Source organism: Phocoena phocoena, chromosome 2 (assembly GCF_963924675.1).
Source record: "Phocoena phocoena chromosome 2, mPhoPho1.1, whole genome shotgun sequence".
Taxonomy (NCBI): Eukaryota; Metazoa; Chordata; class Mammalia; order Artiodactyla; family Phocoenidae; genus Phocoena; species Phocoena phocoena.
This window is the reverse complement of record NC_089220.1, coordinates 91,062,876-91,083,803: the sequence shown is the minus strand read 5'-3', so window position 1 is coordinate 91,083,803 and position 20,928 is coordinate 91,062,876. Positions and strand designations below refer to the sequence as shown.

The 20,928-nt window shown below is 41.6% G+C and overlaps 1 protein-coding gene across 2 annotated transcripts in view; it reads left to right on the top strand.

The window, feature by feature from the left end:
• Positions 1–20,928, top strand: part of FBN1 (fibrillin 1) — a 254,837-nt gene that overhangs the window by 208,128 nt on the left and 25,781 nt on the right. For both annotated transcript variants that reach the window (XM_065872970.1, XM_065872969.1), the window contains 11 exons: positions 2,048–2,173; positions 6,202–6,351; positions 6,697–6,762; positions 7,027–7,143; positions 8,876–8,995; positions 10,958–11,080; positions 12,384–12,515; positions 14,437–14,562; positions 15,116–15,322; positions 17,126–17,251; positions 17,509–17,631. In XM_065872970.1, coding sequence (XP_065729042.1) covers positions 2,048–2,173; positions 6,202–6,351; positions 6,697–6,762; positions 7,027–7,143; positions 8,876–8,995; positions 10,958–11,080; positions 12,384–12,515; positions 14,437–14,562; positions 15,116–15,322; positions 17,126–17,251; positions 17,509–17,631 — 1,416 coding nt within the window. The remainder of the gene's footprint in view (positions 1–2,047; positions 2,174–6,201; positions 6,352–6,696; positions 6,763–7,026; positions 7,144–8,875; positions 8,996–10,957; positions 11,081–12,383; positions 12,516–14,436; positions 14,563–15,115; positions 15,323–17,125; positions 17,252–17,508; positions 17,632–20,928) is intronic.

The following is a 20,928-nucleotide window of genomic DNA, read 5'->3' as shown; positions in this document are numbered from 1 at the left end:
AAATCTTTGTCCCTACCCTTATGAAGTTGGCACCTACAGTTTGATTTCTACCATAACAACAACAAAAAGGAGACATCCGAGCATTTTTACAAAAGTTGACTTCTAAGCAAAGGTTGGATGTTGGGGTGGAGGGAGTGCAGGAATGGAGCAATTCAATCAGCAGCAGCAGTTCAGATAATAAGCCACAGGAAACATGATGCAACTATAAATGCAACGTAAGAACATGAAATGATGAAGAAGCTAGTTTTGCATTGTACAGGAAGATACTTTGCACTGCACATTTCTAGAAACTCTATTATGTGGTATTTACAAAATTAAGTCAAGATAACAAAGCTAAGATCCTAACTTCCCTTTAGTTGGACCTCGTGGGAATAAAGCTGTGTAACACGAATACATTTTGGTGTGGGTAGAACTCGTTGCACAAACCTGAAAATAAAGAGTTGCAAGATACAAGGGATATCTGTTTCGTTGAAAAAAAATTTCCATAAAAATAGCATGGCTCAGAATCAAGACTTACCTCTTTTTTTTTTTTTTTTTTTTTATAAATTTATTTATTTACTTATTTATGGCTGTGTTGGGTCTTCGTTTCTGTGTGAGGGCTTTCTCCAGTTGCGGAGAGCGGGGGCCATTCTTCATCGCCATGCGCAGGCCTCTCACTGTCGCGGCCTCTCTTGTTGCGGACCACAGGCTCCAGACGCGCAGGCTCAGTAGTTGTGGCTCACGGGCCTAGTTGCTCCGCGGCATGTGGGATCTTCCCAGACCAGGCCTCGAACCCGTGTCCCCTGCATTAGCAGGCGGATTCTCAACCACTGCGCCACCAGGGAAGCCCCAAGACTTACCTCTTTTTCACTACAAATTCCTGCTGAAAGTCAGGGGAAAGGATGGGTACATCTCTTGGAAAGAGTGGTCGTACTTTTTCCACAAGTAGGGTCATCATGTACTTTACTGACCAAACCAAGACAGTTTTGAGGAGGGCACTATTAATAACAAGTCCAGGTCAACAGGCATAAACTAGTACTCTCCCAGGCAAACGAGAACATACTCAAGCCACTGAAACTTCCCTGCAAACCATCCTTAATTACTCCTTTACAGTAGATCAGGTGTATTAATATGCTAAAGGAAACATGTCACAATTATGTGTGTCAAATTCCTATCATCTATATGGTAAAGGAAAAACTATAGTCTATACACAGAAGATATTTTTGTGTCTTCAGACAAATTAAACTGCAAATGAGAGATAGGAGCCTCATCTCTTGTGATATCTTTAGTTTGTATTGCATAGGATTATTTTCATGAGTACTGGTGTCCTTGTAAAAGTCATAGTTTTAGGATATTGTAGCATGGGATGTTGGGGAAAGCACTGTGGACAGATGGGTGGAGGGGAACAAATTTGGTTCAAAGGCCTACATCTCTCACGGGGTAACTCACTGGCAACACAATTAAAATTTCAGAGCGTCTGTTTACTGTGTAGTGGTGAAGTCAGACTCTAGAGTTTCTTGCTTCTTTCCTAGTTTAGGGTGGTATGAAATTACTCCAACTTTTCTAATTATCCAAGAAATTCAGTCTGGGTAAAACATGTTTCTCACTGCATCCCTAAGAAGGCACTTGCAGAGTCCATTTTTACAATAAGAACCATCAAAACTAGTTTTTTTAAAAGTCATCACAGGGACTTCCCTGGCGGTCCAGTGGTTAAGACTTCACCTTCCAATGCAGGGGGGCAGGTTCGATCCCTGGTCGGGGAGCTAAGATCCCAACATCCTCGTGGCCAGAAAACCAAAACGTAAAACAGAAGTAGTATTGAAACAAATTCAGTAAAGACTTTAAAAAAATGGTCCACATCAAAAAAATCTTTAAAAAAAAAGAAAAAATAAATAAAGTCATCACAGCCTAGAAGTCTACTCACATGCATCATGACACAGGAAAAATCTTCATTGTTAGAAGAGTTTTGAAACTCAGTTACACTTTGTACTTTTACATTGTGCATTTAGTAACCGATGGTGTCTCCATCATGTTTTGACCTTGTTTGACACACGTGTACTTCTTTTAGATATTGATGAATGTGTTGAAGAACCAGAAATTTGTGCCTTGGGCACGTGCAGCAACACTGAAGGCAGCTTCAAATGTCTGTGTCCAGACGGGTTTTCCTTGTCCTCCACTGGAAGAAGGTGCCAAGGTAAGTGCTTTTGACTTTTGGCTTTAGACTTTCATTACTCCGTGTTTATTTGTTGCGGTTTTATTTTCTAAACATGGCGAAGTTTTGATTCTTTGTGAAAGAGAAGATGGAGTGTTTTCATTCATCCAGACGTCTAATGATTACCGTATGTCAGAAAGTTCATTTTTACTTTTAAGGTTAAAAACCCATCCATCAAATTATGGTTGCTTGTACAAGTGTCCTGGCACTTTAAACCTGTCTCTCCCCCTGAGAACACAGATGCTCATAGGTCAGTCAGCGGATCAGCCATGAGCCACTGAACATGGCAAAGCCTGGGGCAAGTTCAGTTACAAGTCCTCTGCCTCTGAAAAGGTAACCTCTGTAAATATGGGCCAAAACCTAGACTTTCAGACAGAAAAGTGCAGATTAACTCATGTGCTCCCGGGTTATAATGCCTATCTCTTACATCACAAGTTTTCTAAGAAAACAGAGAAATAAATGTGAACTGACCAGGATTCTTGCTGGCCCACAGTCTGTTTTCAGGAATGATACTTGTGAGCTTAAAAAAAAAAAAAAAAAATCAAAAGGGGAGCCTGAACTTAAGCATAACACAGTTTATGTCTCAGCAAACTATTCAGATTTTACTAAACAATCAATTGTGTGTGTCTGTCTACTTATACAGACTAGTTTAGTGAATTCAGGACAAAAAAACACATGCAAACAGACATATCCTCCCCCCACCCCCGTCCCACCCCCTTCCGGTGGTTTTCTTGTTGTTTGTTGTTGTTGTTATATTTTTTTGTTCAGTTTTTTTTCTCCTTGGTTGTTTTGTTTTGTCTTTTGCTTCCATATTACCAAGTAAGAGGCAATGAATATCATTTAAGATTCCAAATATTGGGCTTAGGGGTCTCAGCCTTGCCATTTACAGCCTAGGGCAAGTCATTTAATCTTTTGGAAGCTCAATTTTCATATTTCTTATTTTTAAACAACAATAAGAATACCCGCCCAACCAGTCTTGTTGAATACGTGAAAAAGCTTTGTTCATTTCTGAGTCCTTCATAGGTTCTTGCTATTGTTGTTCAAATTGATTAAACTTTTTACTTTTCAACGGGTCATTTGGTCACCTAATATTTAGGGGTGTGAAGGGGGAGAGCTGAGAATTCTCTGTTGGTTTGACCCTGTAGGTAGCTATCCAGAGGCCCATGTGGATTTCTGGGTTATGGGTGGGATGGTGCTTGATTCAAGCAAATATTCTGTCTGTATGGTACAGACCAGCCAGATAAATTCTTACTCCTACTCCCTTGTCTTTGTGTGCCTTTGGCTTGGCCGGAGTTTGGAAAGAAAGCAGTGAGAAACCAGGTGTGAATCTGCCGATGTGGCAGGCCAGAGGAAATTCATAGGCTATTAATTCAATTTGCACTGGCCTGTCACAGAGCGAGCTAACGCTGCAGGAAGAATCAGCCCAGCTGTGAGCAGACCTGCTACATGCTCAGCTCCAAGAGGCAGAGCCAGGATTGAGGAATGCAAGCAGGGAAAGTGACTTTCGTAGCTCTGATGAAATTTCAAAGGTCATTAAGGCTCTCTGCAGACAGACCGGTAAACAGGCATCCTAGCAAGCCCCCGTTAAAGGATGTGGGCATACACAACTCTCTTTCCTGATGCAAGGCACCTTTAATTAAAAAACAAAACCAATTCTAGAGGATCGTCACAAGCAAATGTAAATCTCCCAAAGAGCACAGATTTTGCTAGAGCCAGGGCATTAAGAGCTGGGTTTGTACTGTAAGATGACAAATTAGGAGTCGGGCTTCTGTTGTCCATAAAATGAGACAATTCCACAGAACCACAGATAATGTTTTTGAAGGAAAAAATGTGGTATAGGACTCAGGTGAACAGACCCTGGCACCTAAAGGCCACAGATGTAAATGAGCCACTCCCACTTACAAAGTTCAGTGAAGGGAATTTGTCACTTAGGCTCACTCTAAACTTCATACCTAGATTTTTTTTTCCCCCCCGGGGTGAGGTGATAGAGCGGTGTCGGGGAGCTGGGCTGGGGTATGGAATAGGGTCAGTAATGAAAGGAGAAGAGAATGAGAAAATTAACAGACCAATATTAGCACATGCATGTATCTAGGTTTAAAAGAAACATTACAAGCTGAAAGACAAAGGAGAGAATTGAGTTTTGATATAATTGTTGAGACATTTTTGTGAGTAGTCATTAAATTATATCTTAAGACAGTTGTAGGCATAAATAATAAAAACTGGACCAATAGGGCTTCCCTGGTGGCGCAGTGGTTGAGAGTCCGCCTGCCGATGCAGGGGACACGGGTTCGTGCCCCCGTCCGGGGGGATCCCACGTGCCGTGGAGCGGCTGGGCCCGTGAGCCATGGCCGCTGAGCCTGCGCGTCCAGAGCCTGTGCTCTGCGGAGGGAGAGGCCACAACAGTGAGAGGCCCGTGTACCGCAAAAAAAAAAAACAAAAAAACTGGACCAATAAACACAAAACACTGTATGTGACGATGAACTTGAAGAACAAAGCACATCAAAAGGTGTCCTTCAGGAAACTACAATTTGTTAAATCTTGACACTTCTCAGCCAAGCAACCATTTAAATAGCAGAGATGCTGCAGGACAAGGATAGGCTTTTATTGCTCTTCACCTTCAGAAGAGTAGTTTCCTGAAAGGTGCCTTTTAGGTCCCAGCCATAATGGATGTGAAAACGGAGTAGAAACTAGAGAGACAGTTTCTCTCAAAGAGTTGGTAACCATGAAGAGTTCAACAAGTTCATTGGAGAGGTCAACAGAATTTGACTTACTGGAGCCTGGTAAATGTGGTTGACTGATTGACTGATATTTTTACTTTAATTCATAAAAATTTTTCTGCTATGATCTTTGGCAGCTCAGTTATTCTTACCTTGTCTCCTTTTCATTGAAATAAAAGATGGTGAAATTGTCTTAACTGAAATCATAAATGGCTATAATAATATGCTACCTGGAATTGAAAACAGTGACAGGAGAGAGCAGACCTGGTCATACATAAAGAAAGGGGGATTGTGCAAAATGGATATGAAAGCATTTCCTTAAACCCTGCAGATTTTAGCCTCTGTGTAACTCAGAGGAGTTTGCAAAGCTTTGGAGGTCAAATTTGAGGGAAAACATACTCCAGGCTCTTGGATGAGCTCACTTTTTAGAGTCACCCAGTTTGCTCTATAAGAAATGGGAAAGTCAGTTACCAAAACTGTCAAGCAATTTTGGAGACTTCTGTAGGAACTAGATCCCAGCCCCATGTTCCATGTTGGAGTTACCAAGAAATAACTGATATTAAAGAAATATATTCTTTGGAAGAACAATTATTCTCCTTCACATCCACCCATCTCCCCATCCTCCTCTTTACCTTCCCTCTCTCTGTGGAGCTAAATAAGCTTCTGTGTGTGTGCAAGTGTGTACACACACGTGTGTAAAATCTGCAGAAAACCTCACATATATTTTGTAGACAGAAGCTGCGTGAGTAGCTGCTTCAGTGAAATACCACTGAGTTGTATTTTCGCCAGTCCACAAAATTGCCACATCTTTATTTGCTCTATGCCTGGGATCTGGGGTTTTATTTTGGCTCCAGGGCTTAGGGGACACAGAATACACAGCATAGTGTGATATCACAGTGAGTACTAGAGCTGGGAGGTCTACCTTAACTACCTTAACTTAGCGTGCTTGCTAAATGTTATACCATCTCAACGTCTCCGTCCTGAAGTCACTGATGACGTCAGCATTGAAATGTGGCAGTGTTGGTTTTTATTATTCACATCAGGTTATTTTGGAACACTGGATAAAATGAGAAATAATAAGGTAAGAGCCACACAGATTTGTTCATCAGCTCTCACTACAAAAGTTACTTACCACTTTAAAGATCTCAGCTCAATTACTATTATAATCACTTAAAAAGTGTGACTTTAGTAATGAGAAGAGATCACATTTAACAGGGTGGATTGTTTCTTAGTAGTATACAGTAATGACTTAGTAGGAAAGCAACTGAGGGGTCTCTGGAATTTGTGCTGCAGATTTGCGAATGAGCTACTGTTACGCGAAGTTTGAAGGAGGAAAGTGTTCGTCACCCAAATCCAGAAATCACTCCAAACAGGAATGCTGCTGTGCCTTGAAGGGAGAAGGCTGGGGCGATCCCTGTGAGCTGTGCCCCACTGAACCCGATGGTATGTCTACTATCTGCGTTTCTCTGTGGCCATTCAAGGTACAGGCTGTAAGATTGTAGACCTTCAAAACGTAAGGCAATTTAATTTTAAGTCCAACTAAAATGTTCACTAAAATTATTTTATCTCAGGAGCTAGGTAGTTATTTTCTTCTGAACTACGTTATGACTCAAAGCTGCCCAAGTAGTAGGTACACCAGCTCTGGGAGCCTTGTTATCTTTCTCTGGTTTCTGGGCTTGGCTTGTTCATCATGTTCCAACATGTGCGGCTTCCACACCATACTTGGGGAGGAGCCTGTAGTTAATTGCCTTTGGCCCACCTATTAACGAGAGTGCATCTCCACCACAGAGGCCTTCCGCCAGATCTGTCCCTATGGAAGTGGAATCATTGTGGGACCCGATGATTCAGCGGTTGGTGAGTGGCTTGTGCTGCATTCTCAGCATTTCTTAATATTTTCAACCAGCCTCTTCTTTGTCCTTTCTCTAGCTGTTATTTCTCCACATTTATCTTGGAAAATTAAGCTTTTTTTTTTTTTTTTTGGTCTTTTCATTTAGATACCAATTGTATTATGGTATTGCATGTTAATATTGTAATACTAGATATTTCATCGATTAGGCACCGAAATGATCATTTCCAAAAATACATTGTTATTCACTCTTTTTTCCTCCTCTGCTTAAGATATGGATGAGTGCAAAGAACCCGATGTCTGTAAACACGGGCAGTGCATCAATACCGATGGCTCCTACCGCTGCGAGTGTCCCTTTGGCTACATTCTGGAAGGGAATGAATGTGTGGGTGAGTAATAAAGCGGTTTCTGTTATTGGGATTTTACAAATCAGAAATTAAGCTATTCAGCATTCACACTAGGAAGAATAAGTACCAAGATGGGACAGAGATAAGTTTTATACCCTTGTTCACCTATCATTCATCTAGCAATACTAGCTGAGTCCCCACCATGCACCAGGCACTGTGCTAGGTTCTATGGCTACAGTAGTGAACCAAGCCAACATGGTCCGTCCTTGCATGGACCTTACAGTCTGACGAGGAGGACACTGAACACGTGTGAAGAGATAGTAGAAAGGACAGCATATATCACGAAAGCCTTTGTGAAACTTAAAGGTAAAAAATTGTTCATGGTCATAATCTTATTCTCTTAGTATGTAAAACACAAAATTTACCCAGATTTTGTTACAGTTAGTACTATGAAAGGCTGTGTACCCAGTGTACATTCCTCTTGTTTTAACCCCCTTATTAAAATGTCAAAGAATGGTTCCTACGGCTGATCTTTGACCTCTTTTATCTAAGAGATCCAAAGCCATTCAATGTAACCTAAATTAATAATGGCATAAATGCTGAGGGTTTGTCTGTGTCCATTAAAAGATGTTCTTTCCATATAGGGAATCAGGGTATGAGGTTTTAACTGCCTTTCTAAGCCTCAGAATGTAATATCATGCAGATGGATTAAAATATTTCTAATTACCTTACAGCTCTAAAAACCAATGATACTGTGATTTTTTATGAACTTGAAAGAGATGTAATATTCTTGAGAGCGAAATGCAATTTCACAGCAGAACAAAAGCAAAGTTGTCAACGTTTTCTATTCAGTATCTTCAGTTAGTGCTACGATGAATGTGAGAAATAAGCGTCCTCACCCAGGGTCTCTCTGCCATACCCTCCTGCCCTCACTTGCTGATTTCAGAACCTAACATGAGACATAGTCCTTGATAATAACCCATCACTCTTCTGTGCTCTAGACAGCTGAGATAGCAATGTTATTTCTCTGAAATGTTCCTTTCCCAAAGGAAGGCCCTCTCCCCCAAGAGCTGTGTCAGAATAAGAACAGTCAGTATTCTAGGTGGATGGGTTAGGAGACATATTTTTTGGACTTCCTTGGTAAGATTTGTTCTCTCTCCACAGTTGTTTAGAGAGATCATACCCTAAACACATTTTTTTCTAGCCTTTCTTCTGCCTAATGTAAACCATCTGGTTTCAACAAAATATCTACTTGCATCTTGACTTTATCTTGTGTATTAATTTTGCTTAACTTCTGGTCTCTTATTTTGCGTATGTTTAGTCTTCTATTTTACATCTGGCAAAAATGCATCATGTTTAAGACTTCTTGGAGAATGATGTAATGTAAGGCCAAACTGGAGATGTATTTCTAGCTTTAAGTAAGCGAAAACTTTTGACTTGTGAGAGACGCCTTGTTTTAACCCTTTGAGTATCTATTCCCAGTAGACGTACTTCATCATGCAGGAGGCTGGGGACACTCATGGTGAAGAGCACTGTAAGGGCTAAGAAGCCCAGGTACCATAACTGTCCCTGCCACTGCCACTTAGCAAGTCAAATTTCACAGCTATACATCTGTGGTAATAAGACACATGCACTCCTTTCTCAAGGACAGAAGGAGAATAAAACAAGATGTTAGAGATCAAAATATTCCGATAGAAAGAAAGGTATTCTCCGAGTCCAAGTCCGTTTTTCTCCCAATGCATCATGTTTTGACTACGCTTCTGATCACCTGCAGATACTGACGAGTGTTCGGTGGGCAATCCTTGCGGAAATGGAACCTGCAAGAACGTGATTGGAGGTTTTGAATGCACCTGTGAGGAGGGATTTGAGCCTGGTCCAATGATGACTTGTGAAGGTAAGCCTCTTAAACACAGAATAGTTGGTTACATGTTCTGATTACAGGGACAGTACTTGGTTGATTACAATTCTGAATGTTAAATACCACTCAGGGTATATAAAATAAGGAAAATCTGGGCCTGGTGGGCCATGCTATCATTTCTTCTCTATGTGGCCTCCTATCTGCAGAGAGTATCTGAAAAAGATGTAAGTGCTTCATGGCACAAGTTACGCCGCATCTCATGCAGAGTTCTTGTTGGTGTCTCTACTACTAATATTTATTTTTTATTTTATTAAATTTATTTATTTTTGGCTGTGTTGGGTCTTCGTTGCTGCACACAGACTTTCCCTAGTTGCGGCGAGCGGGGGCTACTCTTCGTTGCGGTGCACAGGCTTCTCATTGCGGTTGCAGTGGCTTCTCTTTGTTGCCGAGCATGGGCTCTAAGCATATGGGCTTCAGTAGTTGTGGCACATGGGCTCAGTAGTTGTGGCTCATAGGCTCAGTAGTTGTGGCTCGTGGGCTCTAGAGCTCAGGCTCAGTAGTTGTGGCACACAGGCTTAGCTGCTCCACGGCATGTGGGATCTTCCCGGACCAGGGCTCAAACCCGTGTCCCCTGCATTGGCAGGGGGATTCTTAACCACTGTGCCACCAGGGAAGTCCTCTACTGCTACTATTAGATACAACACCTGCCTTGTCTACTACCCTCTTTCTTATTTTCCATTCCCCCCCTCCGCAACCTTTTTTCTTTGTATCCCGTGCACGCTTTCTTTTTCTTTTTCTTTTCTACTCATAGAAACATCTACACACTGAGATAACCACCAATATCCTTTAACCGTCTGGGAGCAATCACAGCAAAAGAGGGGCTGTCCATACTCTCTAAGCAACTGTCAGTATGCCTGGTAGGATATAAGGAAAGAAAGAGGGATGTAAGGAAAGGGAGGGAGTGTCTAGAATAGTGGTTCTCAAAGGGTGGTCCCTGGATCAGCCACATCAGCATCACCTGGGAACTTGCTAGAAATGCAGATTTTCAGGCCTCGTCCCAGACCTCCTGAATCAGAAACTCTTAAGAGTGGGGCCTAGCAGCCCTCCAGGTAATTCTGATGCTCTCTCAAGTTGAGAACCACTGGTTTAATAAAAGAATGAAGGGGAGGAGACAGTAAAGTGGGTATTAAAGTGAGCTCTTCATTAGAAATATGACCCATCAATACTCATAGTCAGAGTTGTTGGTGAATTTTTAAATCATGATCTAGGGTCTCCCTGATATTCTCAGTCAGGATCATTGGCCTTAGGGAGAAACATGATCATCAAGATGGTCTGTTTTAACCCTGCTTTTCCAAAACATATTCTGACGGTTCCAAACTATGCAATCTACAGAAACCACTTCTATCTATTAATCTATCATTATTATTATTCCTAGCTATTTAAGGCTATAACTTGGGCATCGGTGTGAAATTATTCAGAACACCATTTTCTTGGGCATAAGAATCACTGTTACTTCACAGGAGCCTCTCTTATTTGGGGAAGGGGAGGTGGCTAATGATATTGGATGGGTTGCTTCTTTTCTGACTGACAGCAGTTGACTTGGCAGTTGTTTTGGCTGAATGGGGCGAAACTGATCCCCACTCCATGTGACTTTAGGGAGAGGCAACTGGTCAACTTGAGACTTCAAAGCCAGGATTTCAGAAAAGCTCCCTATATGTAGGGTGACCTGTAATTTCTCTTCCACCTAAATAACAGTTAATAGTTATACCAGCACAATAGGCATAAACTGAGTTTGTACTGGAAGAAGCAAGATGTATGATCACCCTACTTATACCAATTATAAAATAGCCAACTTAATTTTATAATTCTTTGAACATCAGAGACTGCTTGGCCTATCCACGTTTATGACAATGAAGCATTACCACTTTTGCTAAAAGTATATTCCTTTTTTTGGTTGGTGCCTATGATCCATTATTCTCTTACTACATTCTGCCACAGATATAAACGAGTGTGCCCAGAATCCTCTGCTCTGTGCTTTCCGATGTGTGAACACTTACGGCTCATATGAATGCAAATGTCCCACTGGATATGTTCTGAGAGAAGACAGAAGAATGTGCAGAGGTGAGACACTCATGTTCAAGGTCATCTAAGCCAGGGAGCCCTAACTTTGTCTGTGATGGGAGGTGTCCCTCCAAAGCTTCCAATTAGTAGAGGAAGGCTGGGAATTGGGGAGCACTGCTGTAGTCCATGGATAATATTGGGGTTGTCATTGCTACCTTTTCTCCTAAATTGTAGCTTAAAGCTGAGTCGAGGGCTGTACTACAGATCCTTTTTAGTTCACCATGCATTGCATCCCTGTGACATGCCAGCCATTCTGCAAGGTGTGAAGATATAAAGGAAAAAAAGACATTTCCCCACATGCAAGAAGCTCAGTATGAAGAGGCTGAGACAGATATAATCATATCCCAGTATGATAAATGAGAACACAAAAGAAGGAATATGAATATTAAAAAATAATCCCCATCATTAAGGGATATTATAGTCCAAGAATGGGGTAACACATGGAATCTACTTTAAACAGTGCTTACTGAACACCTGCAATTTCCAAAGCACTGGACTAAGCTCTGTTATACAAAGATGGGTAAATCCTCGGGATCCTTGAAGAGCTCTGATTTGCTCCTCCCAAAGTCTTAAATGAGCAGATATCTGTTCTCCTCAAATGGCTTAAACAGATTTTTTCTTAAAGGTAGGAAAACTCCCTAAGTGAGAGCTCCATGTCACATGCAGGCTAAAGTCCAAATTTTTCAGCTCAGATAATATAACGGGGAAAGATAAAGAGAGGGAAATGCCATAGGACAGAAAGTAATGAATGAAGAAGAGCCACACTTCCAGAAAAAAAGGAAATGGAGGGAAGAACCGGTAGAGAAGAAGATATTTGTGGATGCTTGTCTTTTCCTCAAAGTGTAAAAACCAAAACTTTCATTATTATATTTCACAATGATTCTAATATATTATTTTGATATTAAGATATAACCTATTATATTATAAGTATTGTATAATGGAAGCTTTGGTTTATTATTACATTTATTATTACAGCATTACAGCATTATTACATAATGCTGTTGTTATAATTATCATATTATGAAAGACTTTTATAAGGCCTTTTTAGTTCAATTCGTCAAAAAGAATTGGAAATCACACTTCTTGCCTTTGAAGAATTTATCAGAGAGAAATTTCTTAAGTTCAAAGGGGGTTAGAAGACTCCTTCCCATCTTAAGAGACCACTTCCCAACAGTGCAAAAGGAAGTAGGTTAATGCTGAAATAGTGTCAATGAAAATTAGTTACTGAACACCATTTTGTGTTTAAAAGGCAGGAAATTAAGGCAGCTCCTTTTATGAATTTGTGGCTGTACATTCTTTCCAGATGAGGATGAGTGTGAAGAGGGTAAACATGATTGTGCAGAAAAACAGATGGAATGCAAGAACCTCATTGGCACATACATCTGCATCTGTGGACCTGGGTATCAGCGAAGACCCGATGGAGAAGGCTGCGTAGGTAAGGGCGTCCCCACCGGAGGAGCTTTGAATGAGTGGGAAAGGACAAAGGACAGAAGAGACGTGGGCTCTGAGTCTTTGTGGACACTGTGTTCTTCTTGCCTCTCTTACCTCATCTCATGACTTCCTGTAGAGGTCCCCTTGCCTCTCGATTATCTATGAATTCCACCAGCACCATCATCCTCTTCCTCTGAGCTGGCCTTTGCCTGCTTTCTAGGCCCATTTTGCTGCCAGGATTAGAGGACCAGGTATTCCCTCTAGCCCCTTCCTTTACTGTTTTTATACTCCTTTGTTGTTTTGGGGTCAGTTCTTTCCCCCACATTGCAATACCTCTCTATTGACTTAACTTTCTACTACCACCACCCTGACATTGAGTCCAGATGCCCGGTCCCTGTGGCCCGGGAGCATCACTAGACCACGGGGATCTACATCCAGAGAAACTGGTCTTGTCTAGATTGAGGCCCAGGCGCTGGTATTTTTTAAAGCTCCCCAGGTGATTCTAATGTGGCTTCAGCCTTGAAAACCACAGTAGACCAGGGATTGGCAAACCACAGCTCTAGGGCCGAATTCAGCCTGGCAGTCCGCCAGCTGTCTTTGTAAATAGACTCATATTGGAACTCAGCTGTAACCATTCATTATTTTCCATGGCTGTCTTCATGCTACAATAGCAGAGCAGAGTGGAGCAGTTGTAACAAGAGATCACATGGCCTGCAAAGCCTAAACTGTTGACTGTATATTATATGGTAATACTATAACATTACTGTTACTTACAGAAAAAGTTTCCTGACCTCTGCTTTAGTCAGTAAATATAGGAAACAAATACTAGAAAACTCCCACATGTATCCTTTTCCTTTTTAATATTCAATCACATCAGGAAAGTATATTTTATGTTGGTCAAGAAGCTTAAGAACCTCATTGTCCTCTTACTCTGTAAGACACAGAATTAAACGGAAGTTGAAGAGCAGACTTCCAAAGCACAGAAAAAGCATGTGGATTTAAGATCACACACTGGAGCTTCTGGGGTCAGTGGTTTTCAGCCTCAGGTGCACACTGGAATTACTCGGAGAGCTCAGGTTCCACCTCACATATTCTGATTTAATTGGTATCAGGGTGGCCTTGGCATTGGGAATTTTGAGCTGTTTTAACGCTGTTCTGAATGTCACCTTCCAAGCCTCTGCCTCTCCTCAGGAGACCTCTGCCTCAGGGGCCTGAAACTATTCTCAGTTGGACGTGCCTAGGCAAATTACTTTACGGTCTTTCTAAACAATCGTAAGACTCTCCAGCTATTTTAAGGCTTTTTTTAAACCTGGGAGACTGAATTATGATTCCTTAATATTACTGAAGTATTATAATAAGCGTAATCTACACTGACTCAGAAGATTAGTATAGATGAACTCCCTCAGGTCAAAACTGACCATCACAGACATTATTCTAGTGAAGTACTGTAATTTTCTTTAACAGATTGATCTCAAGGTTCTTTTTCCTTCATTTAAAATAATCCTTTGAGAATCCTCTACATGTACAGATATGGGAAGTTTTAAATTTTATTAAGTGAAAAATTTAAATGTACCTAAAATGCTACCATCTGTTTAAGTATATAAAAATGCCATCAATTATGTTTTTAAAAGGGTAGAGGTACATGCATGAATGGTTGTATTTGTTTGTATGGGCATAATTCATCTCTAGAAGGATACTTTAGAAACTGGCAGTAGCACTGGTTGCTTCCCAGGAGGGGAGTTTGGTGGCTGGGGAAAGGGGAGGGAGGGGCACATTTGCTGAATATTCTTCTGTACCTTTTGGATTTGGAACGACGTGAATAGGTTACCTATTCACAAACTAAATTTTTAAAAGAAAAAATCCATCTTTGTACAAAGCAGACAGATGACTCCTCTTGTTTTTGGCCCTTCAATTAAACCACACAGATGAGAATGAATGTCAGACCAAGCCTGGGATCTGTGAGAATGGGCGCTGCCTCAACACCAGGGGGAGCTATACCTGCGAGTGCAATGATGGCTTCACAGCCAGCCCCACCCAGGATGAGTGCCTTGGTGAGTACAGATGACAGGATGCTTTTGTAACCCCCCACTGGGACACTTGAAACCAGATCTCTTATTTGAAATGATAGAAACTTAAAAATGTTCATATTTTGGAGATGACTCAATGACCGTGTTTGTCCACTGGGTTTAGCACCACCCTGCCACTAACTTCTTCCTTTGCTAACTGTATCATTGAATCACTTGCTTGGAATTTCTTTCTCAGCTCCCTTTTTAAGCCCTTGATGCTCAGGATCAGTTTCCAAGTGTTTCTCTGCCCCTCTCTAGAGAATGACTATTCCCCCATATTTCTGGGAGCAGATAGAGTGATAATCTTGTCGAGGCCAAGGCCTTTCTGCCCGCTTACTGAATTTCTTGTCTCTCTTGTTTTCCCCAGATGTCATCCTTTCTCTCTTACTGCCGCTTCCAGCTTTCCCTTCTTGCTCCTTCTCACCCAGGGTAAAGTGTTAACATCCTTCTTGGGTTTTATATCTGACCAAATTCTGAATACCTTGTTATGCTCCTAAAATTCCCCCCAATTCTCTTTGCAATATTATGTCCCATCCAGACAACCGGGAAGGGTACTGCTTCACAGAGGTGCTCCAAAACATGTGTCAGATCGGCTCAAGCAACAGGAACCCAGTCACCAAGTCTGAATGCTGCTGCGACGGAGGGAGAGGCTGGGGTCCCCACTGTGAGATCTGCCCTTTCCAGGGCACTGTGGCTTTCAAAAAACTCTGCCCACATGGCCGAGGGTTTATGACCAACGGAGCAGGTACTTTGTTTTGTTCTGATTTTTGACCAACAGAGCAGGTACTTCATTTATGGTCCAAAAATACTTTCAGGGAATTCGTTTCATGAAGAACAGATGAGAATACAGAATCTATAATACGGGCCTGGGCTGAGTTGCATAGTATAGGTTGACAAAAAGAGGCTTCATTATGGTATTTATTTTAGATATTCAAGTTCATGTTGCTGAAGTGTCCTTGGTCTGATTAAATTGTGTGTGCTTGAGTCCCTGCCTCTGCATTACAAGTCCTCAACTTTTCAAGCCAAAGTTTGTTATAAGTCAGTTACTGGTTACTCAGAATATAATTTTTTAGATAAACTTTGGAATAAATGATCACTAAACTCCTAAACTAGTCCGCCAATGTATATTTTATCTCATAAAATTGGCTGAAATATACTGCATGAAAGAAGTATGAACAACGCTGATACACAGTCAGCCTTCCATATCTGTAGGTTCCACAGCCATAGATCCAACCAACCCTAGACTGATATCAATTCGAGGCTGATTGAACCTACAGTGCCAGCTATACTATGCCATTTTATACAAGGGACTTGAGCGTCCATGGATTTTGCTATCAGTGAGGGGGTCCTGGAACCAATGCCCTGGATATGGAGGGGCGATTGTATTGGCAATTAAGACAATTGCCTCTGGGAAACTGCAAGTTGCTTGACCTTGCGAGGGATGAGGAGGCTGTTGAGGTGTCTGAGGCAACTCTGAAAAAAAATTTCAGGATTATGTTTATCAACTGAAATTGTTTTTAGTCTCATGAAAGAGAAAGGAGAAAGACTCTTTGAGCTCCTTGGGAGGAAATTAGAAGTGAGAGGAGAAGAGATTAAAGAAAGATTTGTGTTCATGTTAGAAAGATGTGGCTAACGGTGGAATAACAGAACTGGATGTGGTAAGAGACAGAATAGATAAGATGGAATGACCAAAAGCAGTTTATGATTCTTTGGAGGATATGAAAATGAGATGGTGGAAAGACTTTTCTTGAGACCAGTGTGGGTATGCTAAATTGCATTTCAGAGTAAACTTGAAAAAATCAGGAAAAATAAGAGCTGTTGATTGATAGAAAATGGTTACTTGGCAATCAATCAAAGGCTAAGAACTCACTTGGTATTGGCATCCCGCCAAGCAGTAAGGAAATAGATGGGTCAAGATATGGGGGACAGTGTCTTTAATGCCCAATAGTACATATTGACCAAATCTTTCTCCCTGTGGTGGAGCTGTGAATGAGGGTGTCTCTTCCCTAGCAGGCTGCAAAAACTCAGCCCAGTGATCCACTGATGCCTCCCTCGACCAAAGGAGGGAAGTTTGGTCCCACTTCCCCAGTAGTATGCAATCTGTTATTTTTCAGGATTAACTTTAAACACAACAAAAAGAATAGAAAGAAAACTTTCCTTATTTTGGACATACACTATTAGAAGAAAATGGGATTTCCTTACCAAAAGGATCTTCTGCTGAGATGTCTGGAGGAGGCAAGCTCGATGGCATGAGATGGAGCATGGAGTTAAATATGTCTAGATGTTGTTCTCTGGACCCAATGGAGAAAAACAATATAAATTTAGAAGAGCAATTATTAAGTTTTCCCCTATAGTCTAATAAAGTTATTCATTTCCCTTTCAATACAGTTACCATTACATATGAAACGTATGCTGTCATCCCTTTGGTTTAATTCCTTAGGTCCATAATATAGTCACACAGTTTTAGTATTTATAGTGAAGTGACCCCTATGTATGAATGTTGTCCATTTTATAATGTCTTTCTCATTTTACTTTCTACTCATTATAGATATTGATGAGTGCAAGGTTATTCATGATGTTTGCCGGAATGGGGAATGCGTCAACGACAGAGGATCATATCACTGCATTTGTAAAACTGGCTATACTCCAGATATAACCGGAACTGCCTGCGTAGGTAAGTGCTCTATTTCTGATGCTCAGGTTTATTCCCAGGTGGAAATTGTACATTATGGTGGAAAAAAAAAAAACCCTCAAACTAAAAATCTAAAAAGCCTGTGTAATTTCGTAAGGAAATGTAAGACAGTGATCAAAGACTACACAGAATTTACTTTTTCCTTCCTCAAAACTAGGATTCTTTGTTAGATGCTGTGGGTATTGAGCATTTAGGCATCTTTTTAGATGGGCGGTCACATTGTATCTCTTTGATCGTAGATCTGAATGAGTGCAACCAGGCCCCCAAACCCTGCAATTTTATCTGCAAGAACACAGAAGGGAGTTACCAGTGTTCATGCCCGAAAGGCTACATTCTGCAGGAGGATGGAAGGAGCTGCAAAGGTAAAGTAGAATTTGCCTCCACCCACTCATCTGTCTCCTGGGCACACGGTCGCATTCCTTGTGCCTTTGAGGGATCCAAAGCTGAAAGACCCTCTCTGCAGGCAAGAAGTGCTTCCCTGGGCTAAGTGCCTCCCTGTGACCCACCTCCTATTCTGGTTGGAGGGAGGCTGAGGCCAGGGAGGTTGCAGAGGAACAGTGGCAGCAGCCATCCTCACTGCCTGCCCCATGGGCAGCCATGGGGGACGTCCATGAGCATCTCAGACAGCAGGGCCAGCTCTCCAAGGCTCAAGTGAATCAGATACCTGATCACATTAACGCAATAAATAGAAAACAGAAAGGATTTTTTTTAAAAGGATTTAATCAGTCTATTCAGTAACTATATAGCCCAGTATGGTCCGGCCTACCTCAGGTTAATCAGTGCCATGATCCTAGAGAACACTGTGCCTAATTAAGTAAACACTTTGTCTAGGTTTTTGTTCTGCAAAATAGGGCCATTCCTGACCCCCAGCAGCTTATTTGAGACACAGATATTACAAAGAATTAAGATACATCAAACTCTCTGCAGAAATTCCTGATCAACCAGAAGTTAGCCTTTGCAAAATTATATTGGTATAAATTTGTTCTTGTAATAAGAACTTCACTCAGCTTGTGCTGAGTGAACAGCACAAGCGAGTCAGACTCAAGGATAATTTGAAGAAGGAAAGGTAGACCAGATGGCAGAATACCAGGTGGCAGAATAAGAGTTCGTGTGTTCTGCCATGAAGACTGGGAGGAGGCAAAGGGACGTAAAGGAAGTTAAATGGTAGGATGGAGTGGAAGAGGAGAGCAAAGAGAAGAGAAGTAGAGCCATCAACGCTTTTCCTCTGTCTGCTGAAAGGGGGTGAGTTAAGAGGCAGGTAATACAGGATAACATATGGACAATGCTTGAAATTTTCCTGTGCAGCCCAAGTCCTATGCAATCCTGCAGTATGGGGAGAGGAAGTTGAGAGCTACTCAAAAATTCTGCCTTAAAACATAGAACTCAGTCTACACATCTGTGGGTCACAGTGAGTTCTGAGTGAGTTCTGGGCAGCGTGAGGCTACAGCTCACAGCCACAAACTTATTTGTGTAAATGAAAAACCAACTTCAGGGGGGAAATGTCTCTCAGTGTGTATACTAACTGTACGAATCAAAACAAATTTACAGCATCTTTCTAACTTGTGGGGGCAGAAAATCCTAAAAATTTCTAGCAATTAAGAGATGGAAAATGAAAATAAATTAAATGTATAGTAGTAGTTATGTTCTTTTACAATGTATTAATATGAAAAACACCTGTAATACTCTGATTTTAGGAATACAAAAAAATTTTACACATCTACTTACAATATAAGACTCTTTCTCCTATTTTTCTCATAAGGTCTAAGTTCTTCTACATACTTGGCACATATGACTAAATATCAAAATGAGTGGTGCAGATACATGGATTATTGAAACGGAGGAAAGAGGCTAGAAGGATGACCCCAGGGGAAATGAAGGACCAGCACTTACCCCATGAGAGATGGGTAGGAACCCAGTAAGAGGAAAGAAGGGGATTCTTGGATGTGAAAACAGCAAGTGTTGCTGTTCTTAATGGTGTAGTTAAAGATAGTATTGTAAGGTTGGAGGCAGAGACAAGATGGTGGGTTAGAAGGATGTGACCTCACCTCTTCTTACAAAAACACCAAAATCACAACTGCCTGCTGAACAGCTATTCACAAAAAAAACCCACTGGAACCTACCAAAAAATATACAGTAAGTCCCCTACATATGAATGGTTTCCATTCCAAGAGTGCGTTCGTAAGTCTGATTTGTCCATAAGTCCAACAAAGTTAGCCTAGGTACACAACTAACACAATCAGCTATATAGTACTGTACTGTAATAGTTTTATAATACTTTGCACACAAATAATACATAAGAAAACAAACACAAAAAATAAAACATTTTTAAGCCTACAGTACAGAACCTTGAAAAGTACAGTAGTACCAGCTACACCAGTGCTGTTTTTACACTTGCTTCCAGACATCCTGGTCTTGAAATAAAGATACTGTACAGTACTGTATTCTATACAGTACTGTACAGTAAAGTACACAAAAGCACAACCACTTGTAGGGGATGCACACACAATGTACACCAAACACATGAACTAAGTTACATGATTGATTGGACATGTGAATGCACATTTGCATCTTTGAAAGTTCGCAACTTGAAGGTTCATATGTAGGGGACTTACTGTATCCTACATCCAAAGACAAAGAAGAAGCCAGAATGAGATGGTAGGAGGAGCGCAATCTCAATGAAATCAAATCACACACACACTGGGTAGGTGACCCACAAACTGGAAAATAATTATACCACAGAAGTTCTCCCACAGGAGTGAAAGTTCTGAGCCCGACACTGGCTCCCCAGCCTGGGGGTCTGGCAACGCAAAGAGGATCCCCAGAGAAACTGGCTTTGAAGGCCAGTGGGGTTTGACTGCAGGAATTCTACAGGACTGGGGAAAACAGAAAATCTGCTCTTGGAGGTGCACACAAGATCTCATGCGCACCAGGACCCAGGGAAAAAAGCAGTGACCTCATAAGAACCTGGGCCAGACCTACCTGCTAGTAACTGGAGGGGTCTCCTGCAGAGGTAGGGGTGACTGTGGTTCACAGTGGGGACAAACACTGGAGGTGGTGGTTCTGAAGAGTACTGATTGGCATGAGCCCTCCTGGACACTGCCTTTATCTCACCAAGACCTGGCCCCACCCAACAGCCTGTAGGCTCCAGTGCTGGGACACCTCAGGCCAAACAACCAACAGGGCAGAAACACAGCCCCAGCCATCAACAGATAGGCTGCATAAAGTCTTCCTGAGTAACTGCCCACTAAACACACCCCCTGACACAGCACTGCCTACCAGAGGGATAAGACACACCTCCACCTACCAGTGGGCAGGAACCAGTCCCTCCCATCAGGAAACCTGCACAAGCCTCTTAGGTCTCATCCACCAGGGGGCAGACAGCAGAAGAAGAACTACAACCCTGCAGCCTGCAGAATGGAAACCACAATCAATCACAAAAAGTTAGACAAAATGAGACAGCAGAGGAATATGTCCCAGATGAAGGAACAAGATAAAATCCCAGAAGAACTAAATGAAGTGGAGATAGGCAATTACTCTGAAAAAGAATTCAGAGTAATGATAGTAAAGATGATCTAAGATCTTGGAAAGAGTGGAGGCATATATTGTGAAGATACAAGAAATGTTTAACAAAGACCTGGAAGAACTAAAGAACAATCAGA